At 38.2% G+C, this 24,720-nt stretch overlaps 1 protein-coding gene across 1 annotated transcript; it reads right to left on the reverse strand.

The window, feature by feature from the left end:
* Positions 1-5,444: 5,444 nt before the first annotated feature.
* On the reverse strand, positions 5,445-11,895 carry LOC140880408 (mitogen-activated protein kinase kinase kinase 1-like). Its single transcript, XM_073284823.1, has 8 exons — positions 10,533-11,895; positions 9,499-9,586; positions 9,293-9,355; positions 8,426-8,583; positions 7,786-7,858; positions 7,605-7,664; positions 6,557-6,661; positions 5,445-6,105 (listed from the first exon to the last, which is right to left on the reverse strand). The coding sequence occupies exons 1-8, from the start codon at positions 11,684-11,686 to the stop codon at positions 5,905-5,907; spliced, it is 1,902 nt and encodes a 633-aa protein (XP_073140924.1). The 5' UTR covers positions 11,687-11,895; the 3' UTR covers positions 5,445-5,904.
* Positions 11,896-24,720: the final 12,825 nt, after the last annotated feature.

Raw genomic sequence — 24,720 nt, forward strand, 5'->3', positions numbered from 1 at the left:
ATTATTAGGTGATTTCGGAGCGGGTCATTACAGTTTAGCCCCCAAATTAACACATTACATCTACTTTCCAGTACTGTGCGGCATGCTTCCTCCAGCAGCCATGATGGCTCGAACCTGAAGTGTCAAAATTTTCCCATATGACCCCCAGTTTCATTCATTGGCTCAAGTAATATAGGCCTATGATCTGAATGGTAAAATTCAAGTGATCTAATTCCAGCCTTAGGATAAATCATTCTCCATTCAAAGGTACATGTGAACCTGTCAATTCGTTCAAGAATCCGATTATCTTCATCCAGACAATTCGATCATGTGAAAAACTCTCCTTCACAATATAGATCCTATAATGAGCAATCCTCCAATGCATTTTGGTAGTTCCTCATTTGTGACACGAACCTCAGGTTGCCGCAAAATTCTCACTATCATATCATATTTCATTGAAATCTCCCCCCAACTAATAAAGGTGTTGGGGTGACATGCTGGTAGAGCGATTGAACCATGGAGCTTGGGCTGCATTACGGTTTAAAAGATTTGAGCTGCATCTTTACCACCAGCTATAGTTTTTGATAATGCGGCAAGCGCTCGATCCTACAATTGATATCAGAGCCAAGGTTATGAGTTCCATTCCCATTGATTGCAAGAAGTGCAAATATTGGGAGGGAGATTGTTGGTTGGCAATAATTGTCCATGTTGCTAGAGCGATCGAACCATGACACTTGAGTTGTTGCGCGATTTAAAAGATTTGAATTGCACCATTACCACCAACTATAGCTTTTGGTAAAGAGATAAGCGCTCAGTCTTACACAAGAGAGCCCATGCAAGTTGTCCATATTACTTAGTCGTCTCAGTAGACTCCAAGACTCTCTACGATGTTATGCATCCGAGTTTGTAGAAACCAGTGAATCTCCATTTGCGGTAACCTTATTCAATGCAACAATCTATGTCTTCAATTGAGAATGAATTAATGTCCACTTTCAGTGTTAATTTCCAAAATAATAAGTGACCACCGCTTTTCCCTAGGCACTCCGGTGAATCCTCTATCAAAACTCAAGAGGGATATCCAATTCCTACTACAAATATCCCTTACTTTTGTTCTTGACATAAAAAATAAGAGAGGGTTTCTTGTCACGATCAACTGTCGTAGTTCTTGGAATGCTCATTTGTTTCCAAAACCCCGGACATTCCAGACAATGCAATTCATAATGTTCGGTGGGGTTGCGCTGCAACCTCCGCCGATGTTGTCAAATTCATTATTGATAGAACCTCAACCTCTTGGCGTTTCTTAGATGGGCTCAGGGCTTACATGCTTTCATTATCTGTCAAAAACAAAGATCTCTTCAAAGTGAGTTGTTTTCTCATGCTCTTCAAAATCAGACTCTTCGTCCTGTTGGCTTCTTGCCCATGCATTTCTAAGAATGAGGGTTGCGCTTTTGGGCTTGTTGGAGTGGCATGGCTTAGTTGTTCATTGGTGTTTCGAGATTGGATATTTCTCTATGTTTTTCATAAGAGTACTCCCCATTAGGTCCACCATTGAATCCAAGCTCTCAAGCTACTCTTCTTCCATCATTACTTTCTGATGTTGTCCCTTACCAGAGAATTACCGTGTCTTTTTCTCTATAATGGATTGATAGAAATGTAAAAATATTAGAGGATAATGATGCTGATCTAGATAGACTTTTTCAGGGTAAATTCCTGGTTTTTCGGGGTAAATTCCTGGTTCAGTCTCATATGTTTGACTTTATTCTCGATTCGGTCCCAAATCTTCTAGCGTTCCCCGTTCTCAGTTTAATCATAAATGTTTCAAAAATTTTCCCAAGTTGATCCTTCCATCAATTTAATCGTTTAAATTAATGCAGGAAAGACTTGGTTTAGTTCCAGATGATTGACCTCTTTCTCAGTTTGGTCCCAAATATTTTGAAATTCTCGGTTTAAACCTAAATATTTACAAATTTTGATCGAGTTGGTCTCAAAATGACTCTATTTGCCGTGTATACTGATAAGTGCATTTTGTGTGCATTATTTTGTGTTATTTTTATGTCTATTTTGCATGAGTTCATATTGTTTTATGTGTGTTTTTATGTGTTTTATTTCATGCATGTACAATTCACTCTCCGGGTTTTATTTGTAGGAATTAATGAAGAAATCATGGTTTTGGGGCAAGAGAAGAGCCACAAGAAGAATTGTGGAGCAGCAATGGTCCAAAAATTATTTTTGATGTTATAAAGATCCAAATCCGATATTCACCGTTCAAAATAAAGTTCAAGATGTTTTGAAACTTCTGTCCAAATTTTAGCTCTATCCGACGACTAAAACTTGGGATATAAATTTTTCAAGAATGCTGCGCGTTTGGAAGGACATATGCACGGACCCCGAACATGGGTCTGGATAAGGTCCGTGCATCTTTGTAAAATTTTGGCAACGAAAATTTAATACACGGAACCATGTCCAGGGTCCGTGCATGTCGCAGAATCAGAAAAAATAAAATTTGCGAAAATTAAAATTCTTAACTTGTCGGGTTTTATTTTATGGGCTTTCAAAAACATATAAATAGAAGATTAACAGTTGTGAGAAGGGGTTCGAATCGCAGGCAGAGATCGTGAGGCGGCTAGGGCTGAGATTGAAGATTTGAAGAACACTGCATTCTAGTTTCTTCTTCTTCTTTATTTTATTTTTGAATTATTATTTTCAACTATTGAGTAGTTTTTCTTCAACCAAGACGGCAAGATTGGGCCGATCAATTTTATGTCGAACATGTGGATTTTGATTTGGGATTTTTGGATTTTTATCTAGATTATTGATTTTTGGATTTAAATTTGTCTTGTGAATGATCTGATCAATTGCTGCTTGCTTGTTAATTGATTTCAAATCGACAGAGGAGGAATTGATTTTGATCACTCCATTAATCAACACAAGGTTAAATTGACTAGAAATAGTATTCGGTTTCATTGTGCGGTTTTAGGTGAAAACTGAATTCTCATAATTTCTAATGCATTTGAATTTGATTTGAATTATGAAAGATTGATCTGTCAATATTTGAATAGGTTTAACTGTTCTAGAAATAGACTGTTAAATAAGATAGCAGAATTCACCGTGATTTAAGATTAAATCTGGATCCTAGATTTGCCACTTGTTTGCATAATTTGTTTGGTACATGCGTGTGTTTTGGTTGTCTTATTTTAATTAAATTTACATTTCAGCTATTTTAATTATTATTTCTTAAGCAGTCTTATTTTAAATTCTTATTTTATTTAATTCAATTCGATCTTTATTATTTTTTGTCTAGATTAAGTAAAATAATTAACTCCTGAGAATTGACTACAATCTCTGTGGGATCGATGCTTGGACTCTTTGTCCACTTACTATAACTTGACCTGGTACGCTTGCCAGTATAATTTATTTAAACCGAATTTAAGCCGATCATATACCCTAAAAGAGGATAACTTTAATCAACATCACTCGACACAACAAACCTTTATTTTTACTGCTTAATTTTCCATAAACATCAAAATTATTAAAATCCCTAATTAACAAAATTGAAATTTTAATTCTAAAAAATCTCAATGGCAAGATTTATAAAAAGAAAAAAAAACATAATCAATGAACAAGAAGACGAAATCCAACCAAATAACAACACATATCCAGAAATTTTGATTTTAAATTTTATTTTTTACAAGAAAAACATTAAATATAAAGTTTTTCATATATAAATGTCAGAATCTGAGAATAAAATAATGTGGTTATCGTGTGAGAGAGGAAGCCGAAGTTACCTAGTAGAGATTAGTTGTGTGCAGCAGCATTGATTTCATTCTCAAGGGTGAACCAAATTTCTGAGTGTGATATCAATGAGAAAGAAAAAAAATTTGTTCTTTGTCGAATTGGGTTGGAAATTGTATTTGATTTGAGTTTTGGGGATTTTAGAGATATGACTGTCATTTGTCATGCTTACAACTAGTTTTAACCATTAAATTGATATAAGGACCTAGTCGATCAAAAATTGAAAACTTTTAGGACTAAATCAAAAAGTCGAAACATTTGTGATCAAACTGAGAAACGGACAAATATCTGGGACTAAACTGAGTTTTTCTCAATCACATGTTATGTCTACCGTTAGTTTTGACCATTAATTTGACGGAAAATATTTATAATTATACCAAGAACACCGAAATATTTGAGATCAAACTATAAAAGAGGTCAAACATTTAGGACTAAATCGGGAGCGCCTAAATATTTGGAACCAAAACAGGAAAGAGATCAAATATCTTGGACTGAACAGGGTTTTTCCCAGACTTTTCTACAAATATCTTGAACTGAACAAGGTTTTCCCTCGACTTTCTTCTAAACTAAAATACATGTTTTTCATTCTATGAACAACTTATATCCTTATGATCATATTATAGATGACATAGTTGTTTTTTAATGCTTGTATACATACTCGATCATTTGTATGCCTATGTATGTCCCGCGTAAATTATACCACTTTTTTTTAGTAATTTATTTAAATATGTTCCATTACATGTCAAATCTTGGTGATTGTCATTTCAAATTATCTCAAAATACACTAGAATATGTATTTAAAAATTAAAATATCTACTTGAATATTCCATCTAAACGTAAGTATTTCAAAATTTTCAATCCAAACATAACATGAATGTCTATGAGATATCGCAATTCAGTTGGTTATATATTTCTTCTCTATATCTTCTATATTATTATGTTTGAGGTGACTAAAGGGTCTCAGGTTCGATTTGCGCTGATTGCAGGTAGTTTTTCTAATTTATTGAGGTAGATTTAGAAGTTTTTTTTGTAATTCTTCTGCTCGAGATATGCACGTCTCGAGCCCACGCTCAAGTCCCGTCTGTAGTGCGAACAACTAGTTTATATGCTTGTAATTTGAATCGAGATTGTATTGTACAAAAAAAAAAATTTGAGGCCTAGATAATAACTCTTTTGGTAGGTTATATCATACCAATTTTTGTCAACAAAATATCCTTATCCCATAACTACCATAGTTCTTTTTAAATAATAATAAATTAATAATAAAAAAATATAACATTAAATATAAATTACTCAAATCTTATTATGTTTCACATAAAAATTTGTTGTGCATAAATATAAAACTATATTTTAGATAAAAAAAATTAATTTATGTGAACACATCGTGTGCATATGTTTGCTAATATACTAATATTAAAGATGAGGACAACATAGACAAAAATGGTATGTTTAGTATGACGGTTTTTTTTTAAAAAAAATTGCATAATCACCCCTATTAATTTTGATAATTATTATTTGAGCCCTTAATAAATTTAATTGAAAAAATTATTTTGTTTAAAAAAAAAAGACTACACATATACAATACGCACATCAATATACTAGTTTTAATTATGGGTTCATATTATCTAATGATATTGTTGACCACAGATAGGAAACGTCAAACGAGTCAAATGTGAATTTCAAATTATCCTGAATTTGACTTGTATGTTGAAAATCGTTGACAATAATCGTCAATCGAAAGTTATTGGCTTTGACATTTATCACGTAAAAATATTAATTCTCCAGAGTCAACAACCCTGTGAAAATAGTTAATCTCCATTAATAAGTAGGTATAGCTAAAAGTCAATACATAAACAAGCTAACTTACATTTTTGCTATGACTATTCCATTACCGAACTTTCTGTGGAAATAATCATCAAAAGGCAAATGGAGGAACAACACACGCAGGGCCCATTCGGAGAGACGCCAACACTCAAGTTAAAAAAACTCCCAACTTCTTTCTACCTTCAGACTTCCAAAATTTTGCCATGTTACTGCTAGATCTTTTACACGAATTCCCGAGCCCACTACGGCATGAGCTATGCCCACAACACAGAATGGTTCTTTTAGTTGTCCCAAAACACTTGCTCCTGTCTACCGTCCGGAATGAAGAGGTGACGCTGAGCCTGATTGGAGCGGTGGCTTCACGAAAGGATGATCTAAGAGCTGAGCAGCTGTTGGCCGCAAGCTTGGGTCAACTTGCAGACATTGAAGTATAAAATCACGCGAATCTCTAGAAAGAGAATCAGGAATGGGTGGTCTCTCACCCCTTCCTATTCTGAACAATGCTGGCATCTGTTGCATCAAATAGAATGCATTTTCAGACTCCAAGGGAAAAACAATTAAGAAGTAACATGATAGCTATTCCAAAAAGTTTTCAACTCAAATACATAAATTGTCTCGACTGAATTTTCTGACTCGGCCCCTACATCTTGATGCCACGCTACTGTTGTTTATATATTAATGTTCAACACATAAAGTCCCACATTTAATATCCTTGCAGCTAACACTCATCTACTGAGTAAAATAAAGTGAACGATCAAAACAGGAAATCCCGAAAGATAGCTGTCATGGTGTCTAATAGCAAAAGAAACATACGTTCCGGAGAAATTGTTAAGAGAATGACCATGTACCAGGAAAAGGATCAAAACACAAAAAAGAACAAGCCTATACAAGAAAGGCATATAAAAGTGGAATTATTTCTGGTTCATCAGTGAGTTTTAGAAAATGACATTCTTTCACTTACACATTCCAAATTGGCGTATGGAAAACGTCTCGTCAGCATCTCTAAGACGGAGCATCCCAGGCTCCATATATCTGCAGCAAGGCCATAACCCCGGCTCCTAACAACCTGAACACAATTGATGATCAGTAGAATGTGGTATCAGAACACACATGGCTCACTCTCACACCACCAGGATCTTCAAACTTCAAATATTTACGACATGACACTGCTTCAGACACAAAATCAAAGAAAGAAAGTTTGGAGTTTGAATTGTCAGAAAAGAACAAAAACACGCTGAAAATATTTGTGATTAAGATTGGGGAACTCCAGAGTTCTTCCCATTTCTTCTAGTTCGGTACAGGTTGGAAAACAAGCGGCACTGTGGCAGGCCATCTTGTGGACGTGCAAGAATGTCCCTTATGCCTTATTCACATCCTCTGACTTCTGAGGTAATATGGATGTGGGACCACACCCTGAGACTTTTTTTTCAAAATAAGTTGTGCGTGAAAGCATTCATCAATAATCTTTTTCCCCTCACTTCATATTATGAAATTTGGTTAGTTAAAATCATCCCGAGCATTTTTTTAATCTCAATCAACCACTTTGGATATCAATCTACTAGATTGTCACCGATTTACATTAGGTGTTGGTCAACCACTTTGGGCACCAGCTACTGGGTTGTCACCAATTTTCATTTAACCGCTGATCAGAACACAACTTACATGGAACAGAGAAAACAGAAAAGAAGCAGAAAATAAGAAATAAGTTGAAAACCTAAAGTAAAATCCAATCGCGTGAAACACAAAACAGATGCTCAAGCTAGATTTTGAAAATGCCAGATTCAACTCCAACTTCTTTATTCATACTCAATGAAGAAGCTTACATCGACCTTCCATCAAAATAATCACAACTCCTTCCAAAATTCTTGAAACTATTTAATGGAGCGCTAAAATGAAATCTAACTCATAGCAAATTTATGGACAAAATATTTAGAATCTCAATTATTTAGACCAGAACTTTAATAAGAGCTACTCATACTATTGGCTGAAAGAGGGTTTTAGCAGCAAACCTCAGGAGCCATCCAGAATGCAGTCCCCTTACAGGATTTCACGTCATTCAACTTGGTGGCCTACAAAAAAATGGATCATAAGATGTTAGATATGATAACGTTTAGAAATAGAATCCATTGTTTTAAATGATATTGAAAGATATACAAACTGCTAAAAAAGAGGAATAAATAGGATACTAACCTTTGCAAGTCCAAAATCTGCAAGTTTCACCGAACCCAATGAGTCCACCAATATATTTGCACATTTAATATCTCTATAAAGGGAAAAGCGAGACAGAAATATAAGAAACTTGAGCACTGATGCGTAGGTAAAAATAAGTGAAACATGTCAATTTGTTCTGCAACGAAATTATATATTTATTTATTTATTGAGATAAAATACACATTAAGAGATCAAATACACAAGTCACGAGATACAACGCCACTAAGCAAGATGGAACACTGCAATTCACAAATTCCAAGTTCGAACCCGAAATCAGAACTTCCCTAGCTAGCCGATGGGCCAAATTAATTTTTAAAACTTCGTTAAAATCACATTTTTTAGAAGGAGCTTCATTATGGGAAACAAACACGTGACTTAGGAAAGAAAACAGTGAAAAAAAAAACAAGAGCAGCAAAAAATAAATATAATCATATAGAAAAACAACCAACAAAGATTAGGAAAAGCATATAATAAGATTGATTCGACAACAATGAATAAGAGAAGTATTGTGATCAAGTTTATATAAAAAATAAGCTCTGGATCACATGAATTCATTAGTAAAAATTCAAATTCATATATTTCCTAAATAAAATATATGGAAGTGTCTGGTCACATTCACCTGTGGACCACATTCCTGTCATGCAGATACTTCAAACCACGTAAGATCTGCCTTGTATAAACAGAGACCTGTGAATCTCGGAGGTTATATTTTTGGTAAAGGCTCAAGAGGGAGCCTTTTGTGACAAGCTGAAGAAAAATATAGAGATGTGATTCATCCTACACAGATCAAAAAACAACCCATCGTCAGCAAAAGTTAAAGAGGCAGCAGAAGAGGATAATCTATTAGGTTGCGCTTGGATTGAATTATTTGACTTGTTTGGATGGACAAAAATCAAGGTATTTTCGAATCAACTCTATATCAAGTTAAGAAATTTTGATAGTGACAATAGTAGATTTTAAATACACCCAAGATGGGTATTATTTGAAAATTATTCACCAAATACCTCCCCAAATCAAATCCAATATAAATGCAATATAAGAGTTTGCAAAGAAAATAAAAAAGATGGTTTCACTTGCAAAAGAAAAACACAAGGAAGAGAATATATGCACACACATACACACATACATACAATGGACATTGTTCACTTTGTCCGCAAAAATCCAGAGTAGAAAAGTGGAGCAAGTTTCCATATCCAGTATGTGGAGTTAAAGGATTTGTGCAACCACATCACTTTAGAGAATACACTCATCAGTTATCAACATCACTAAGGATAGAGATAGCCAAGTTACAAATTTAAGCCCCAATCAAACGAGAAAGAGAATTATGTTATAGTAGAGATACCACGTAAAAGAAATGAAAACTTGCATATATTATTTTCCATCAGAAAATTACCAGTCAAGTTCCAAACTAGGGCAGGAATTTTGTCTCAGGACATAATAGATGAAAACGATGATAAAAAAAGATCAAAAGCAAAGAGTTCATTACCTTCTTTGCTCCGTAATACTGGACAATATTCTCATGCTCAAACTGACTAAGAAGAGCAATTTCCTGATGAGAACAAAATAAAAAATAACATCAAAGACCAAAGAAGTTTGCAAAATAATAAGAAAAAAAGAAAAAGAAATAACCACCAATTGGAAATGTGTTCTAAAATCTAAATGGCAAGCAAGAAAAATTTGAGGATACTAGACCTGCTCAAGTTGGATGATACATTGTCTTCCCTCATCGTCTTGGTCAAGCAGGGATACTTCTTTCACAGCAAAAAAGAATCCATCATCACTGCAGTAAAGAATGGAAAACACGTTCAACTTGAGAATGTTACTCAAGATCAGTAGCAAATCTTTATCATTAAAAAGTTTCAAAGTAATACATAATTATTGCCATGCTAAGTAAAATAAGCAAACATTTTCCAACCTTATAGCAGTATAAGACATTTATTAATATTTAATAATATTTTCCTTCATAAGTACTTGGTTTATACCACACAATGAATCACATAAAATGTAAAGTCGAGCAGGAAGCAAAATATTACGGGGAAACTCAGAACACAAATGAGGAAATAATCCAGATGAAGCTCTTCTCTACACTTAAAGCTCTAGCCTTGAACAATGGAGCAGTAATGTCTTCTACAGTTCTACTCTCTCACAAATGTATTACACCCTTCTCATACCACTGGTCTAATCCTTTTTTCCCCAAAAAGGTATTCAAACAAAGACTGACATCAATAAGCTGAGAAGCATTTTTCCACCAAGTTTTGAGTCTTTCAGAATGTGCTTCATGACTGAAGGATCAATAAAAAAAAAAGTACACAAGCAAAAACCAATAGACAGGTGTTCAATCTGCACAAACAATTTTGTCAAATTACCACTTATCTGGCATCAACCAAGTCCTACTGAATTGGCAAGGTGGGTCTGTTTTGCTTGTTAGCAGAAAACCTTTGACAAAAAAATGTTTCTTGCCGAAATCTAGACTTGCACAAAAATTGATCAAAGCTGAAATCAGAATATTCCTAAAAGAAATGATAATCAACTGCTTATAAAAACGATATCCAACAGTCACTGTTCGTAGATTATTGTTTGCGCTTCAAAAATTACGAATAATTGCAAAGAAAACCAGCTTAACTTTCAAGGTGCTAAATATAAAAGCTACAGGTAGCCTAACGAACAAAATCACTGTCACAAGCTAGCAGCAAAAACCAATGAAATATAAAATTAAAAACATTTACTTGTCTATAGCTTCATATACGGAGCCAAATGATCCACGGCCCAAGAGTTCACCCTTTTGCCAATCTACGATATTCCTTTTTAATTTCCCAATAGGAGACATACTTGGTGATGGCTCTGTCATGCTACTCCAAGAATCATCATCATTTGAAGTTGGAGTAAAATAACATGATTTCAACATAACATGATTCTCTGCCCTCATTATCATCCTACCCCTCCCGCCTTCCTCCATCTCATTTCTCACCTTCCCAACTTCAGTCTCTTCCTCATCCTCGTCCTCATCTGAGTAACATCCTCTACCATATTTCAGATTGCCCATGCCATTGACTGGAGCAAATGAGTTCAAAATATCCCAAGTGGAGCACTCTTTATCATCCAAGGGTAATGACATCAAAGGCGGCGGTGCCAGAATCGGCGGCCGCACACCCTTAATACCAGTTCCTCGGAACTCGTTTGATCCTCCATTTACACTATTCAAATGTACATCGCCTAACCTTTCACTACCCTCTAATCTATCACCTAACTTACAAAGGCTGCCACTTAAATTACCAGGCCTACTCCTATCTGTATTACAACAAGAAAACGTGAAATCAGGACGTTCCTCACATTTCTCACAGCTAAAATCACTCGTTTCACCAACATCATCACCAGGATATACAACATAGACATCTGCTCCCGTGTTCCGATCAGTTACATCAACATGAGCAGCTCCACCAGCACCAGGAAACTCAGCAACGTTGTCACGATTTGCTTTAGATCTCCGACCAGATATAGGCTCCTCCAGCTGGCTAAAGACAAGAGGATCGGAAGAAGATCGAACCTTCATAGCCTCATACTCCTCAGCCGGTATCGTCAAATCATCTATGCCAGAAAAACCCAGCGTCTGGCAAATAATGTCAATCTCCCCATCATTACCTTCCACACGAAAGCTCGTCTGCCCCGCGTACAAATCAAGAAAACGCGTGCGCAGAGACTCTTCCGAAGACGCAGGGGAACTAGAACGTGAGAAGTCGTAGTTAATGTTCTTCACCGCGTTGCGGCGGTCGAGTTTGGGCCTCGGCTTGGCAGCTCGGCGGCTCCGGCCAGTGCTGAAATCCATTCCGCCTCCTCCGATTCTTTCAGAGTTGCGCGAGAAGATATTCGGGACGAGATGCATCGTAGTAGCCGCGTGGAGCAAAATCCATGAATAGGGAGTCAAAGAATCTTCAGCAGCTCAGCTCAGTATACAAAAAATGGGGAATTCCAGTGGTTTTGGGGGAGGATTTAGCTAGGGTTTGGGCAGAAATCGCATCATTTGTGGAAGGAGGAGACTTGAAAAAGGTTGTGGGATGAAGACCGACGAATGAAATTGGAGAAAACGCGGTAAGAGGGTGGTTGGATTTCTATTTATAGATGTATTTTGACCGCCGATGGTGTCACGGTGGCGTCATCAATACAACAGCACGCTTCCATCATCATTATGATCTCGATCATTTGCGTATATTCATCGGTCGGTTCGGTCCAGTTTTCGGTTTTTTATTTCGGTTTTTTTGGTTTTCGGTTTCAGAAATATATAATTCGATATTCGAATCGTTTTTCTTCGGTTCGGTTCGGTTCGATTCGGTTCGGTTCGGTTTTTTACTAAATCGGTTCGGTTATTTCGGTTTTGATATAATTATTTTAATTAATATTATAAATATATTTTAAAATATAATATGTTATCTTTTAAATGAATTTTTTGTAAAATATTTAAATTCAAAGTCTAAATATCTTAAATAAACAACAATCAACTAAAAATTATTAAAATTGATTATTTATTCACTAGATATCATGTTATAAAATATATAATGTAAACAATTATATATATAAAATTATTAATTTAATAAAATTTCAGTTTTTTCGATCGGTTCGGTTTTGAGATATATAATCCGAAATCGAACCAAATAAATTTCGGTTTTAACATTTATATCCGAATTTCAAATTTCGGTTCGGAATTTGGTTTTTTCTGTTTGGATTTTCGGTTTTTACGGTTTTATTCGAAGTTTGAACACCCCTAATCACATGTGACACACACAAACTCTTTGTATGGAAATGATTGAAATGATTCTATTAAATTAGTTTTAAAGTCTACAAAAATAATTAAAAGTTTAGATTGAATACACCTCCTAAATCATTTGAGTTACAATTCTCTATTGCTAGCTCACCTTCCCACACATTTTGTGCTAATTTAATTTATTTCATCAAAGCTAGCTTAGCTGCAGTTCTACAACACAAATGTTCAATCTCTCACTGTTCATTTTTATCGACCCAACACGATTTTATGATAATTGACCGTTTATTGTATAATATCGTTTTCTTATGTTATAGGAAGTTCCAAATTAATATGGCTAAAGATTTTGGAGCGGTGAAGTGGATTAAACTGAAAGAATCATATTTTGCTCAAGATCTCACCGCTTATTGGATTCTTTATTTATGTTCACGTAATTTGGTCTTTTTATTTCTTCCATTTTCTTCTTCGATGAATTAATTAATTTATAATAATTACATCTCACAGCCTTTTATATACCTTAATCTTTTGCTTGATCCTTGTTTCTTAAATTTTTTGCTTTACTGATCAAATATTCAGATTATTTTACTTGATTGCTTACGTTATATGATGTTTTCAACTTCTTTTGCTGCTATATTAATTCAGATTGCCAATTTTGACATCGAAATTTTGCATAAGGTCTTCGTGTTACCATTTTCGAGGCTAATATCCAACACCAACAAACTTTTATTATTATTATTATTATCATTATTATTATTTTCAGATTTATACATCTCTTACTATTTAATAAAGTGAGAGGATGCTATAGTAACTGTTTTTGATATTTTTAAGTAAATTTTCAAAATTACCCTTCATCTAATAATGTAATTTTTAAAATCAAATGTTCAATTCAATAATTTCAAATGATTTTAAAATTTTGAAAAGTAATTCCCAACATGTGTTTAAATGTTTGAGGTTGTTTTTAATAATAATAATAATAATAATAGCTGTTAGAAATTGTCAACCAAAGTCCCACATTGAAAAATTAAAAAAAATATTATGGATTAATATATGGAATGATATCTCCATTGGTATGAGGTCTTTTGGGGGGTTCCAAAAGCAAAACCATGAGGGCTTATGACCAAAGTGGACAATATCATACCATTGTGGAGATATTTGGATTCCATTGATCTAACAAATGACCTCCTCTGTGGGAACGAGTCATGTTCTGATAGAACCAATATGAGTGGAATCCTCGGAAACTCAAGGAGAAGAAGTTTGAGGGCCCCGATTAAGATCCGTGAAAAATCACTCGAGGGAAAGCTCCCGGTAATTCATATAAGCCGTGTGCTTCAACGCATTGAAGTTGAGTAGGCTCGATTGGAGGGACGGTGTGACGACCCGAGTTCTAATCTCTCATTTAATCAAATCATCATAATTAAAAGTCAAGGAATCAAAGACTAAACAAAGTAAAAAAATTATTTTTTTTTTTAAAAATCAGAGCACCTCGCTCGATCGGTAAAAAGTTACCGATCGAGCGAGCACAAAGGCCCAACTCTCGAGTGCAATCAATATGTGGCCTCGCTCGATCTGCAATATTTCACCGATCGAGCGAGCCACAATCTCCAAGCTTTCTGTCCCTGCAACGATGGCCTCGCTCGATCCGTGATATTTCACCGATCGAGCGAGCACATTTCCAGAAAAAGGAACAAAAACTTTTGCTGTCAAAATGTGTTCTTCCATGCCTTTTTCATCTACTATCAACTTATACAAAGCCTATTCCACACTATAAGCTAGCATGCATTCTTAAACATGATGTTGGGATCGGTTCAGAGGGTAGAGGGGGGGTGAATACACTCTGAAACTTTTCTTCTTTTTCTTCAAAATGATCAAGCGAGGTTTAGTTCACTTAATCGGTTTCCTCAACTTCTAAAACGTTTTGAACAACTTAAATAGTGCGGAAATAGTTCAGAGGTTTTAGTGATGCAAAGTTTATAATGCAATGTATGAGCAGGATGTAAGATAAATGGCAGTAAAGGCTAAAACACGATTTTATGGAAGTTCGAAGGCTTAATCCTTCTACGTCTCCCCTTCTTCCACTTAGGAAGGAATTCACTAGAAGACTTTGGTTATTACAACGTCTTGTAATACACCCACTTCAGACTTAGGACTTATCCAATGCCTAATCCGAAACTCCTAGATTTACACAGATAAGATTCTCAGTTCTTATCAGACTGGTGGAAGCTTTCAGAGCAGCTTCAAGTCTCTTCAACACTGAGTATAGTTGAGTTGAGCTTCTCAAACTGCAGAGCGGTCGAGAGGCTTGGAAACCCTAGGATGATCCTTGACGATCAGATATGTGAACTGTAGGCGAGGGTTTATTTGAGCAGCAAAATGAATGATCTTGTAAGTGTGCTCAAGTATATCAGATCAGGACTTCTGATATTATTCAAGTGATTGAGTTGATTGAGATTTTTCCGAATTGCTTGTCTCTCACCGTTGTCACTTTTTTTGTTTCTTGAGCAATCTTCCCTTTATATAGGTCAATCATCAACGTCTTTATTTTGAACGTTCTGATGCTGCATTGAATGCACATTTAATGCTCATAAATGCATTGATGATTCTGCATGAAGATCGTACACTGCAGACAACTTCCAGGGTCCAAAACTGGAATAAACGGTCGAATGCTTTATCTGTAGTCATTCTGTGTTTTTGCCATTTTGGTGCAACCTGTTGTCTCGATTGCAGGAGTCAACAAATATTCTGATACGCCGGTTCTGCTTTTAATAAAGGATCCTGCAAAGAACATCTTGTCACAGGTACTTGTCTCGAGATATCTAGATAGGCAGTTGGCATTCTACCGGTAGAGATATTTGTCCTCTGCTGGTTTGAATAACCAGTCGATAGGCTTGAGACTTCAACCGGTCGAGAGACATAGGCGGTTGACAAGCTTCCGGTAGATAGATTTATCCTCTGCTGGTTTTGATAGCCAGTCGATAGGCTTGTAACTTCAACCGGTCGAGAGCAAATGCGGTTGACAAGCTTCCGGTAGATAGATTTATCTTTGTGTCTTCAGCCGGTCGAGAGCAGGGGCGGTTGACAAGCTTCCGGTAGAAGTTGTAGTAGATTCCTGAAATACGATCGTTGGCAGCACATTCCTATACAATGAGTTGTTGTTTGTTATCACCAAAATATCGGATTCAACAATTTCCCCCTTTTTGGTGATGACAAAACTTAAGTGTTCCAAGAACAATATGAAAGCATTAAAATGAACTTCATTGAGAGAATGAATTTCATTAAGTACAATAGGCATTTTTATTACACCTACAGAGAAAAACAAAAAAAAATGCAGCTGCGATAAGTAAAGAAGAGATAAGTTGTTCATCTTTTGAACCAACTGGCTCCTCCTGACCTATCGCCTGACCTGTCGCCTTCTCTTCTTCTTCTGTCGGCTTCTTCCTTTCTTCTGGACTCTTCTTCTCGTCTTCTTGCCTCTGCTGCTCTACGTTGCTCTTCTTCCCCCTTTTTGGCATCACCTTGGTTGAGTCGAAGGATGACCTCAGTGAGTTGAGTGCCAAGGCAGGCTTGCATAGTGTCTATTTTTGCATCGATTTGAGCAAGTAGAGTGGCTTGCATAGTGTCCATCCGATCATTCAACTGCTTGTGAAGGCAATTTTCGGATCGGACAACTTGTTCAGAGACGGTAGAGAGCGTGTTGATTTGAGTGCGATGATGATTAGTGATCTCTGTGGTCATACGAGCAAGGTCTCGAGACACGGTCTCGAAATGCCGAATCATCGTCTGGCGTGAATTATCAACGGAGAAGGAGGAGTTAGTGATGTCTTGAGAGAAGGACCTAACCGTTTGCGTGAGCTCATGTAGCCTATTAATCAAGGTATGATCTAGAGCTGCGGCCATGGCGTCAATCAAAGAATCATCAGTCTGAAGCATTTGCCCTTGTTGGTCATTTCTTGGTGAAACCGGGCTAGACTCATGATGATGTGGTGATGGTGATCTGGCTGGAGAGCTAGCTGATGGACCTTCCAATAATGGTACAGTTGGAGATGTAATAGTCTCGACTGCAGCCAATATGGTTGGTGGAGTATCAGGATCAGCACTTGGTTCATCCATAATGAGATCTTCCATAAACTTTTCAGTGGATGGAGACGGTTGATGTGCTTGATCAGCATCAGTCACTTGCTGTACTGGAGATGCAGGTGATACAATAGTGCTTGGTATCTCCATTGGGGGCACTATTGCTGCACTACTGCAAGGAGCCTCTGTCACAGAGGTGACAGGTATCTCTTGTGCAACCACTTCTGAAACATCTTGTGGATGACTTGGAGAGGTGAGAGCGGTCGTCACTGGAGAGGAGTGAGCAATTACAACTGCTTCCGGTTGAGTGACTGCTTGGACTGCGGTTGAGGAGGGGTCGACTGATGAAGATGCTGCCACACTCGATTTTAGAGCAGATGATTGAAAGAGGTCAGCAGTGATGAGATCGGTCAGAATCCCATCTGAAGAAGGGAGAGCATAGACGTCTTCTTCACCCTGATCTTGAGTGAGAAAGGTCTTCATCATCACTTGTGCTTCCAGCACATAAGCTTGTAAACAGGCTGCTGAAGCTGGTGCTTTGACATTGTTGAGAGTTTGGAAGTGCTGAAGTAGTTGAGTGATTTGACGTAGACTATCCTGTAGTCCAGTCAAAATCACAAAGTCATCGGCAGCGGTAGGACTCTTGGATTTGAAATTCTTGACACGCTCATTAATTAGCAGAGATAGCAGGCTTCCTCGAAGCTTCAAGTCTATGAGCTGTCTTCTTCCCAGAGCCTCCACGATATCTTCAGTATCAGCAAATAGAAGCATCTTCTGCTCAATGACGTTTAGAGATTTCCATTTAGGAAATATTTGAGCGAGTGTCAAGTGAGTGCGGGAGTGATGCCATTTGTCAAAACGTTGAAGATGACGCTTGACAGTACGGAGCACGTGAGAGATGATCAGATTGAGCTCTATCGTAGCTGCTGGTTGAGCCTTGGGTGTGTAGATCATCACACCTTTCCCTTTGTCTTTGGGATCAGCTAGAGTGACCTTAGGAGCTGATAAGGCACCTTCTCGGATTATCACACCCTGAGGAGCGGTAGAAGCAACAGCGGTAGTAGTCTCGACCGTTGGCAGGGTAGGAGCAAGTCCAGAAAGAGACTTTAACTTCTTGTGCTGCCTCTTCTTCTCGCCTGCAGACGTGGATGACACAGCTGCTTTGGAGACCGAAGGAGATGACTTGCTGAAAGCTTGAATCAGTGGAACATTCTCACGTGATTCGTCTTCAGAGTCAGATTCGATGATCAGTTGGCGCTTGGCAGACTTCTTGGTATAGACTGGTTTGGCCACGACCGGAACCGTTGAAAGCGGTTGAGGGATAGCAATAACCTTTGCGGTCGAGGGCAAAGTGTCGACCGCAGTCTCCTTCTTGTTCAGAAATTTGAGAATCGTAGACTTGTTGAGCCATTTGGTGGGATGCAGAGGCTCAGTCTTGGAAAAGTCCACTCCAAGGACGCTCAAAATGTGGCAAATTTGCAGAGCAAATCCCTCGGATTGCCCTTTGCCCCTGATCATTTCACATAGAATATTGAACAGAATGTCTGACCAGTTTATGTTGATCTTGGAGGCAATACACGCCATGTATTGAAATTTCTCCAGTGTCACTTTGTCGTAAGATCCAGCCTTGGCCAGAAGATTCTTGGCCACGATGTTGGTCAAGAGCCTGAATGGAGCTTTGAGAGATGTCTTCTGGGCCGGCAGTTTGATTGGAGCATCAGTGGTTGAGAACTCCTTCAACCAATAAGAGCAGTTACCATCTGGAAGATCCGTGCATTTTGTCAAACCCCTGGAGGGCAGATCAAATGTGCTGGCGAAGAACTTCTGATTGAAAGAGTAGGCCTCTGTCTTGATCACGCATTTGATAGTCCCATGCTCGATTTGAGCGGTGGCGAAGAACTCCTTCAAAACAGGCAAATCGCAGATGGCACTGCATTCCAGAAATTTCTTCAGTCCAGAGACTTCAAGCATGGTAAAGACCTCTGTAATTCCTGCATTGTTTGCCTTAACCACGGAGTCAAAGTTGATTGCCAGGCAGGTCTTCTGGATCGACATGATAGCTGTAGATAGAAACTAGAGCAGAAAGTAAGCAAAATCTAGAGAATAATTCGATGGAGCGTTTAGTGCAATATGAAGGCTTTAGCAAATGTGAAAGGTTGATATACGAGTGTAAAGAGGTATATATAGGAACCTATGGGCCATAGGGTGACGTCATGAAAAGTATTTTTGAAATTCAAAAAGTTTTGAAGAATATAATCACCGCGCCCAATTAATATCATCTGGTTCAAAGCACAAGGCTGCTAGTACGAAGCCTGTCAGAGACTGGTTAAAGGCGGATGATATGCCAATATTTATGGCAATGTAATAGCTAAGCTTTTAATGTCATAATGGCAATTATTCCCCCTAAACACGTGCATACTAACTCAGATCTACTAAGCCAAGAATATTTCGAAAATAAGAAAACTTAGCGTCCGGTAGAGGCTTGGTGAATATGTCTGCTGCTTGCTGATCGGTAGATATGTATTCCAGCTTGATTTCCTTTTTTAAGACATGATCTCGGATAAAGTGATGCCTGACATCAATGTGCTTTGTCCTAGAGTGCATCACTGGATTGTGAGTGATGGCTATGGCACTTGTATTGTCACAGTAGATTGGAGCTTCACTCGACCGGATTCCATAATCCTTAAGCTGCTGTTGAATCCAGAGTATTTGAGCACAACAGCTGCCAGCAGCAAGGTATTCTGCTTCGGCGGTCGAGGTAGCAATTGATGTCTGCTTCTTACTTGACCACGAGATCAGTCTATCTCCAAGGAATTGACATGTGCCGCTTGTACTTTTGCGATCAATTCTACACCCTGCATAATCTGCATCTGAATAGCCAATAAGATTAAGATTTGAATCTTTGGGATACCAAAGACCCACATTAGTAGTTCCCTTAATATATTTAATGATTCGTTTGGCAGCAATGAAATGAGATTGCTTAGGTGCTGCTTGAAATCTAGCACATAGACAGACTGAATACATAATATCCGGTCGACTGGTAGTCAAATAAAGCAATGAGCCAATAAGGCCTCGATACATGGTTACCTCGACCGGAATTCCCCCTTCATCTTTATCAAGCTTGATTGATGTACTCATGGGGGTAGATGCAGTTGAGCATTGTTCCATTCCAAACTTCTTTACCAATTCCTTGGCATACTTGGACTGATTGATAAATATTCCAGTTTCAAGTTGCTTCACTTGAAGTCCAAGAAAGAAGTTTAGCTCGCCCATCATGCTCATTTCAAACTTCTCCTGCATTAGCTTAGAGAACTTTGAGCACAACTTGGGGTTAGTTGACCCAAATATAATGTCATCAACATAAATTTGTACTAGTAACACATGATCACCTTTTACAAATTTAAACAGGGTCTTATCGACCGTTCCAATTTGGAAATCATGTTCCAGTAAAAATTTTAGTAATGTGTCATACCAAGCACGTGGTGCTTGTTTTAATCCATAAAGAGCTTTGTCAAGTTTATAGATATATTGAGGATGAGTAGGATTGACAAAACCTGGTGGTTGTTCAACGTACACCTCTTCTTGAAGTAGACCATTGAGGAATGCAGACTTGACATCCATTTGATAAACTTTAAAATCCTTAAAAGCTGCATAGGCAAGAAAGATGCGGATTGCTTCTAGTCTTGCAACTGGCGCGAAAGATTCCTCAAAGTCTATGCCTTCTTCTTGTCTGAATCCTTGAGCAACAAGTCGAGCTTTGTTACGCACAACAGTGCCATGTTCATCGAGCTTGTTACGAAACACCCATCTAGTTCCAATCACATTTTGATTTTCCGGTCGAGGAACTAGATGCCAAACATTGTTGCGGGTGAATTGATTCAGTTCTTCTTGCATTGCCTCGATCCAGCTGGCATCTGATAGGGCTTCATCTATCTTCTTGGGCTCTACCTGAGATATGAAAGCTGCATGCAAGAATTCATTAATCATTTGACCACGTGTTTTTCGAGGAGCAGAAGGGTCACCTATGACCAACCCAGGTGGATGATCTTTGTTCCACCTAAAATAATTCCCTAAAGGGTTGTCATCAATTGGTTGATGAACGTCCTCGTTTATTGGATCATCATTGGCTGGAGGATTGTTATCAACCGGTGGATCCACTTCTGGCCTTGTTTGATCACAAACGGTAGAGGGAGCTGGATCATCCTTCTTCGGAGGATATAGATCACTGTCACTCTCTTCCTGTAGATTTGTGTTTTCCAGTCTATGACTCAGATCATTTATGCTCCCTTGAGTTTGTTCTGTACAAAGAGTAGATTCATCAAAAACAACATGAATGGTTTCCTCGACCGTTAGTGATCTTTGATTGAACACTCGATAAGCTCTGCTAACGGCTGAGTAACCAATAAAAGTTCCTTCGTCTGCTTTAGCATCGAAGGCTGTCAAATGGTTTTTGCCATTGTTGTGGATAAAGCATTTGCACCCAAAAATTTTGAAGTATGAAATATCAGGTTTTGTGCCATTCCAGATCTCATATGGAGTTTTGTTAAATCGTTTATTAATCATAGATCTGTTTTGAGTATAGCAAGCTGTGTTAACTGCTTCTGTTAGAAGTTCTGGATTCCCTGTCATGTGTCGTGAGCAACCGCTATCTAAATACCAGGTAGTGTCCTTGATGGAGGTGGTTTTCTCACCCGTTTGGACTTTTAGTACCTGCAAAGAGTGAAGAACTTTTGGTACCCATATCTAGTAGGGTCCAGGTCGGATTAGCCCTTTCGGGACCCACACCTGGAACACCCTTACAGGTTTGCCCGTGTGTGTGTCCAGAAATCTGTGCGGTCTATAGGCAGTAAATGTGTGTGCTTGTGAGGTTGCTGTGTGCTGCTTGCCTTTTTGATTTTCATCAGTTAGCCTGTACCTCTTTTGAACTGGCCTGCAATTAAAGTACTGGTAAGGCTTCTCCTTTGACCATCTTTTCTTAGAGTAGTTAGACTCATTCCATGGCCTTTTGAAATTAGATTGGTTTCCCTTTCTTCTTTCATTAGGTTTTGGTTTGATCCAAGTTCCTCTTTGATTAGAGATCTGGGGATCCACATATCCCAGCCCTCTATGCTTAGAGCTTCGTTCGTTAGATACTTTCTGATTTTTGTCAAAGCTGCACTTATCGTGTTCATATATCGTGCTGGACCTGACAAATCTTATTTTGTTAAGATTGCCTTTGTCCAGGCTTGACTGAATACAGGACTCCATAGACTGTTCATTTGTTCCAAACCCTAGACCGGTCTTATCATGTACCGGTCTTTGGATTTCTTGAATCTTGTCAATGGTTACAGAAGATTTATTCCAAGCCTTAATGGTTTCAAGTAGTTTTTTATTCTCAATCAAGGTAGCTTGGAATACTCTTTTCAAGGTGTCGTTCTCAGTAGCCAGCAGACTTAGCTTGACCTTAAGACCATCAAGCTCTTTTTGCTGCATGCAGCTTGATTCGCTTGACTTATCTTTTAGGTCAGCTCTTTCTGCCTTTACTTCCTCGAACTCCTTGGATAATGCTTTGTATTCATTAGCCATTTCGTGTAAAGCAGTAACCAAATCACTGTGAGTAAATTCAGGTGAGCCAAAGTCAAATACCTCCTCAGCTTCTTCTTCGATGTCAGCCATAAGGCATTCCACCTTTTCATCATCGCTGTCATCTGAAGAGCTTCCGGTATTGGAGTTGTCGGAGTCAGACTCAGCCCACTTGCTTTTGCTTTCGTCTGCTACTAGAACCCTTTGGTCTCTTCCTTTTCTAAGGGTCCTCTTGTCCTCCTTGCCCCTTCTTCTTTCAGAGAATTGCTTCTGATCATTGCTCTTAGGCTTGGTGCACTCTGCAATGAAGTGGCCTGGCTTGCCACAGTTAAAACAAGTAGGACCATCGTTTGTATGGTCCGATTTATGATAATTTTTAAATTTAGAATTGTTTTTACGCATAAATTTACCAAATTTCTTGACAAAGAGTGTCATGGCTTCATTGCTGATTTGCTCAGCTGATCTCTTTGGAGCTTCCTCGACCGGTGGACGTATCACGGTTGAGGTTAAGGCCTTGGTTGGTTGAGAGGTAGATGGTTCATCTTCTGTTCTCATGTTGAGCTCGAACTCGTAGGCTTTGAGATCTGCAAAGAGATCATGCAGTTCAACCTTGCTCAAGTCTTTTGACTCTCTCATGGCCACTGTCTTGATCTCCCATTCTTTGGGCAGAGCTCTCATAACCTTCACAGCAATTTCACGGTTAGTATAAATTTTACCTAAAGCAATAAGATCACAAATGATACTACTGAACCGTTCATCAAATTCAGCCATGGTTTCCCCTGGCTTCATTTTGGCGTTGTCATATTTTTGAATGGCCAAGGTGAGCTTGTTTTCCTTTGTCTGGTCATTCCCTTCACACAGCTGAGTGAGCTTCTCCCAAATCTCCTTTGCTGTGGGACATGACTTGATTTTGCTGAACATATTCTTGTCCAGTGTTTTGTATAGGATGTCCCGGGCCACATTGTCAAGATTGGCCTTCTTTTTGTCCTCAGTGGTCCACTCAGCTCTTGGTTTCTCAATCATTTGTCCTGCACCATCGGCTAGAGCTGGGTTGACCTTCATAATTTTGATAGGACCGTCTGTTATGACATATAGCATGTCATCATCCTGTGCTGCAAGATGTGCCTGCATGCGAATTTTCCAATCATCATACTCTTCTTTAGAAAACATAGGAATTCTGTTAAAAGAAGTCATGATTTTAAAACTTTAGATCAGCAGTTGAGAAAGGAACCCGCTCTGATACCACTTGTTGGGATCGGTTCAGAGGGTAGAGGGGGGGTGAATACACTCTGAAACTTTTCTTCTTTTTCTTCAAAATGATCAAGCGAGGTTTAGTTCACTTAATCGGTTTCCTCAACTTCTAAAACGTTTTGAACAACTTAAATAGTGCGGAAATAGTTCAAAGGTTTTAGTGATGCAAAGTTTATAATGCAATGTATGAGCAGGATGTAAGATAAATGGCAGTAAAGGCTAAAGCACGATTTTATGGAAGTTCGAAGGCTTAATCCTTCTACGTCTCCCCTTCTTCCACTTAGGAAGGAATTCACTAGAAGACTTTGGTTATTACAACGTCTTGTAATACACCCACTTCAGACTTAGGACTTATCCAATGCCTAATCCGAAACTCCTAGATTTACACAGATAAGATTCTCAGTTCTTATCAGACTGGTGGAAGATTTCAGAGCAGCTTCAAGTCTCTTCAACACTGAGTATAGTTGAGTTGAGCTTCTCAAACTGCAGAGCGGTCGAGAGGCTTGGAAACCCTAGGATGATCCTTGACGATCAGATATGTGAACTGTAGGCGAGGGTTTATTTGAGCAGCAAAATGAATGATCTTGTAAGTGTGCTCAAGTATATCAGATCAGGACTTCTGATATTATTCAAGTGATTGAGTTGATTGAGATTTTTCCGAATTGCTTGTCTCTCACCGTTGTCACTTTTTTTGTTTCTTGAGCAATCTTCCCTTTATATAGGTCAATCATCAACGTCTTTATTTTGAACGTTCTGATGCTGCATTGAATGCACATTTAATGCTCATAAATGCATTGATGATTCTGCATGAAGATCGTACACTGCAGACAACTTTCAGGGTCCAAAACTGGAATAAACGGTCGAATGCTTTATCTGTAGTCATTCTGTGTTTTTGCCATTTTGGTGCAACCTGTTGTCTCGATTGCAGGAGTCAACAAATCTTCTGATACGCCGGTTCTGCTTTTAATAAAGGATCCTGCAAAGAACATCTTGTCACAGGTACTTGTCTCGAGATATCTAGATAGGCAGTTGGCATTCTACCGGTAGAGATATTTGTCCTCTGCTGGTTTGAATAACCAGTCGATAGGCTTGAGACTTCAACCGGTCGAGAGACATAGGCGGTTGACAAGCTTCCGGTAGATAGATTTATCCTCTGCTGGTTTTGATAGCCAGTCGATAGGCTTGTGACTTCAACCGGTCGAGAGCAAATGCGGTTGACAAGCTTCCGGTAGATAGATTTATCTTTGTGTCTTCAGCCGGTCGAGAGCAGGGGCGGT

This window comes from Henckelia pumila, chromosome 2, assembly GCF_033568475.1.
Source record: "Henckelia pumila isolate YLH828 chromosome 2, ASM3356847v2, whole genome shotgun sequence".
Lineage (NCBI taxonomy): Eukaryota > Viridiplantae > Streptophyta > Magnoliopsida > Lamiales > Gesneriaceae > Henckelia > Henckelia pumila.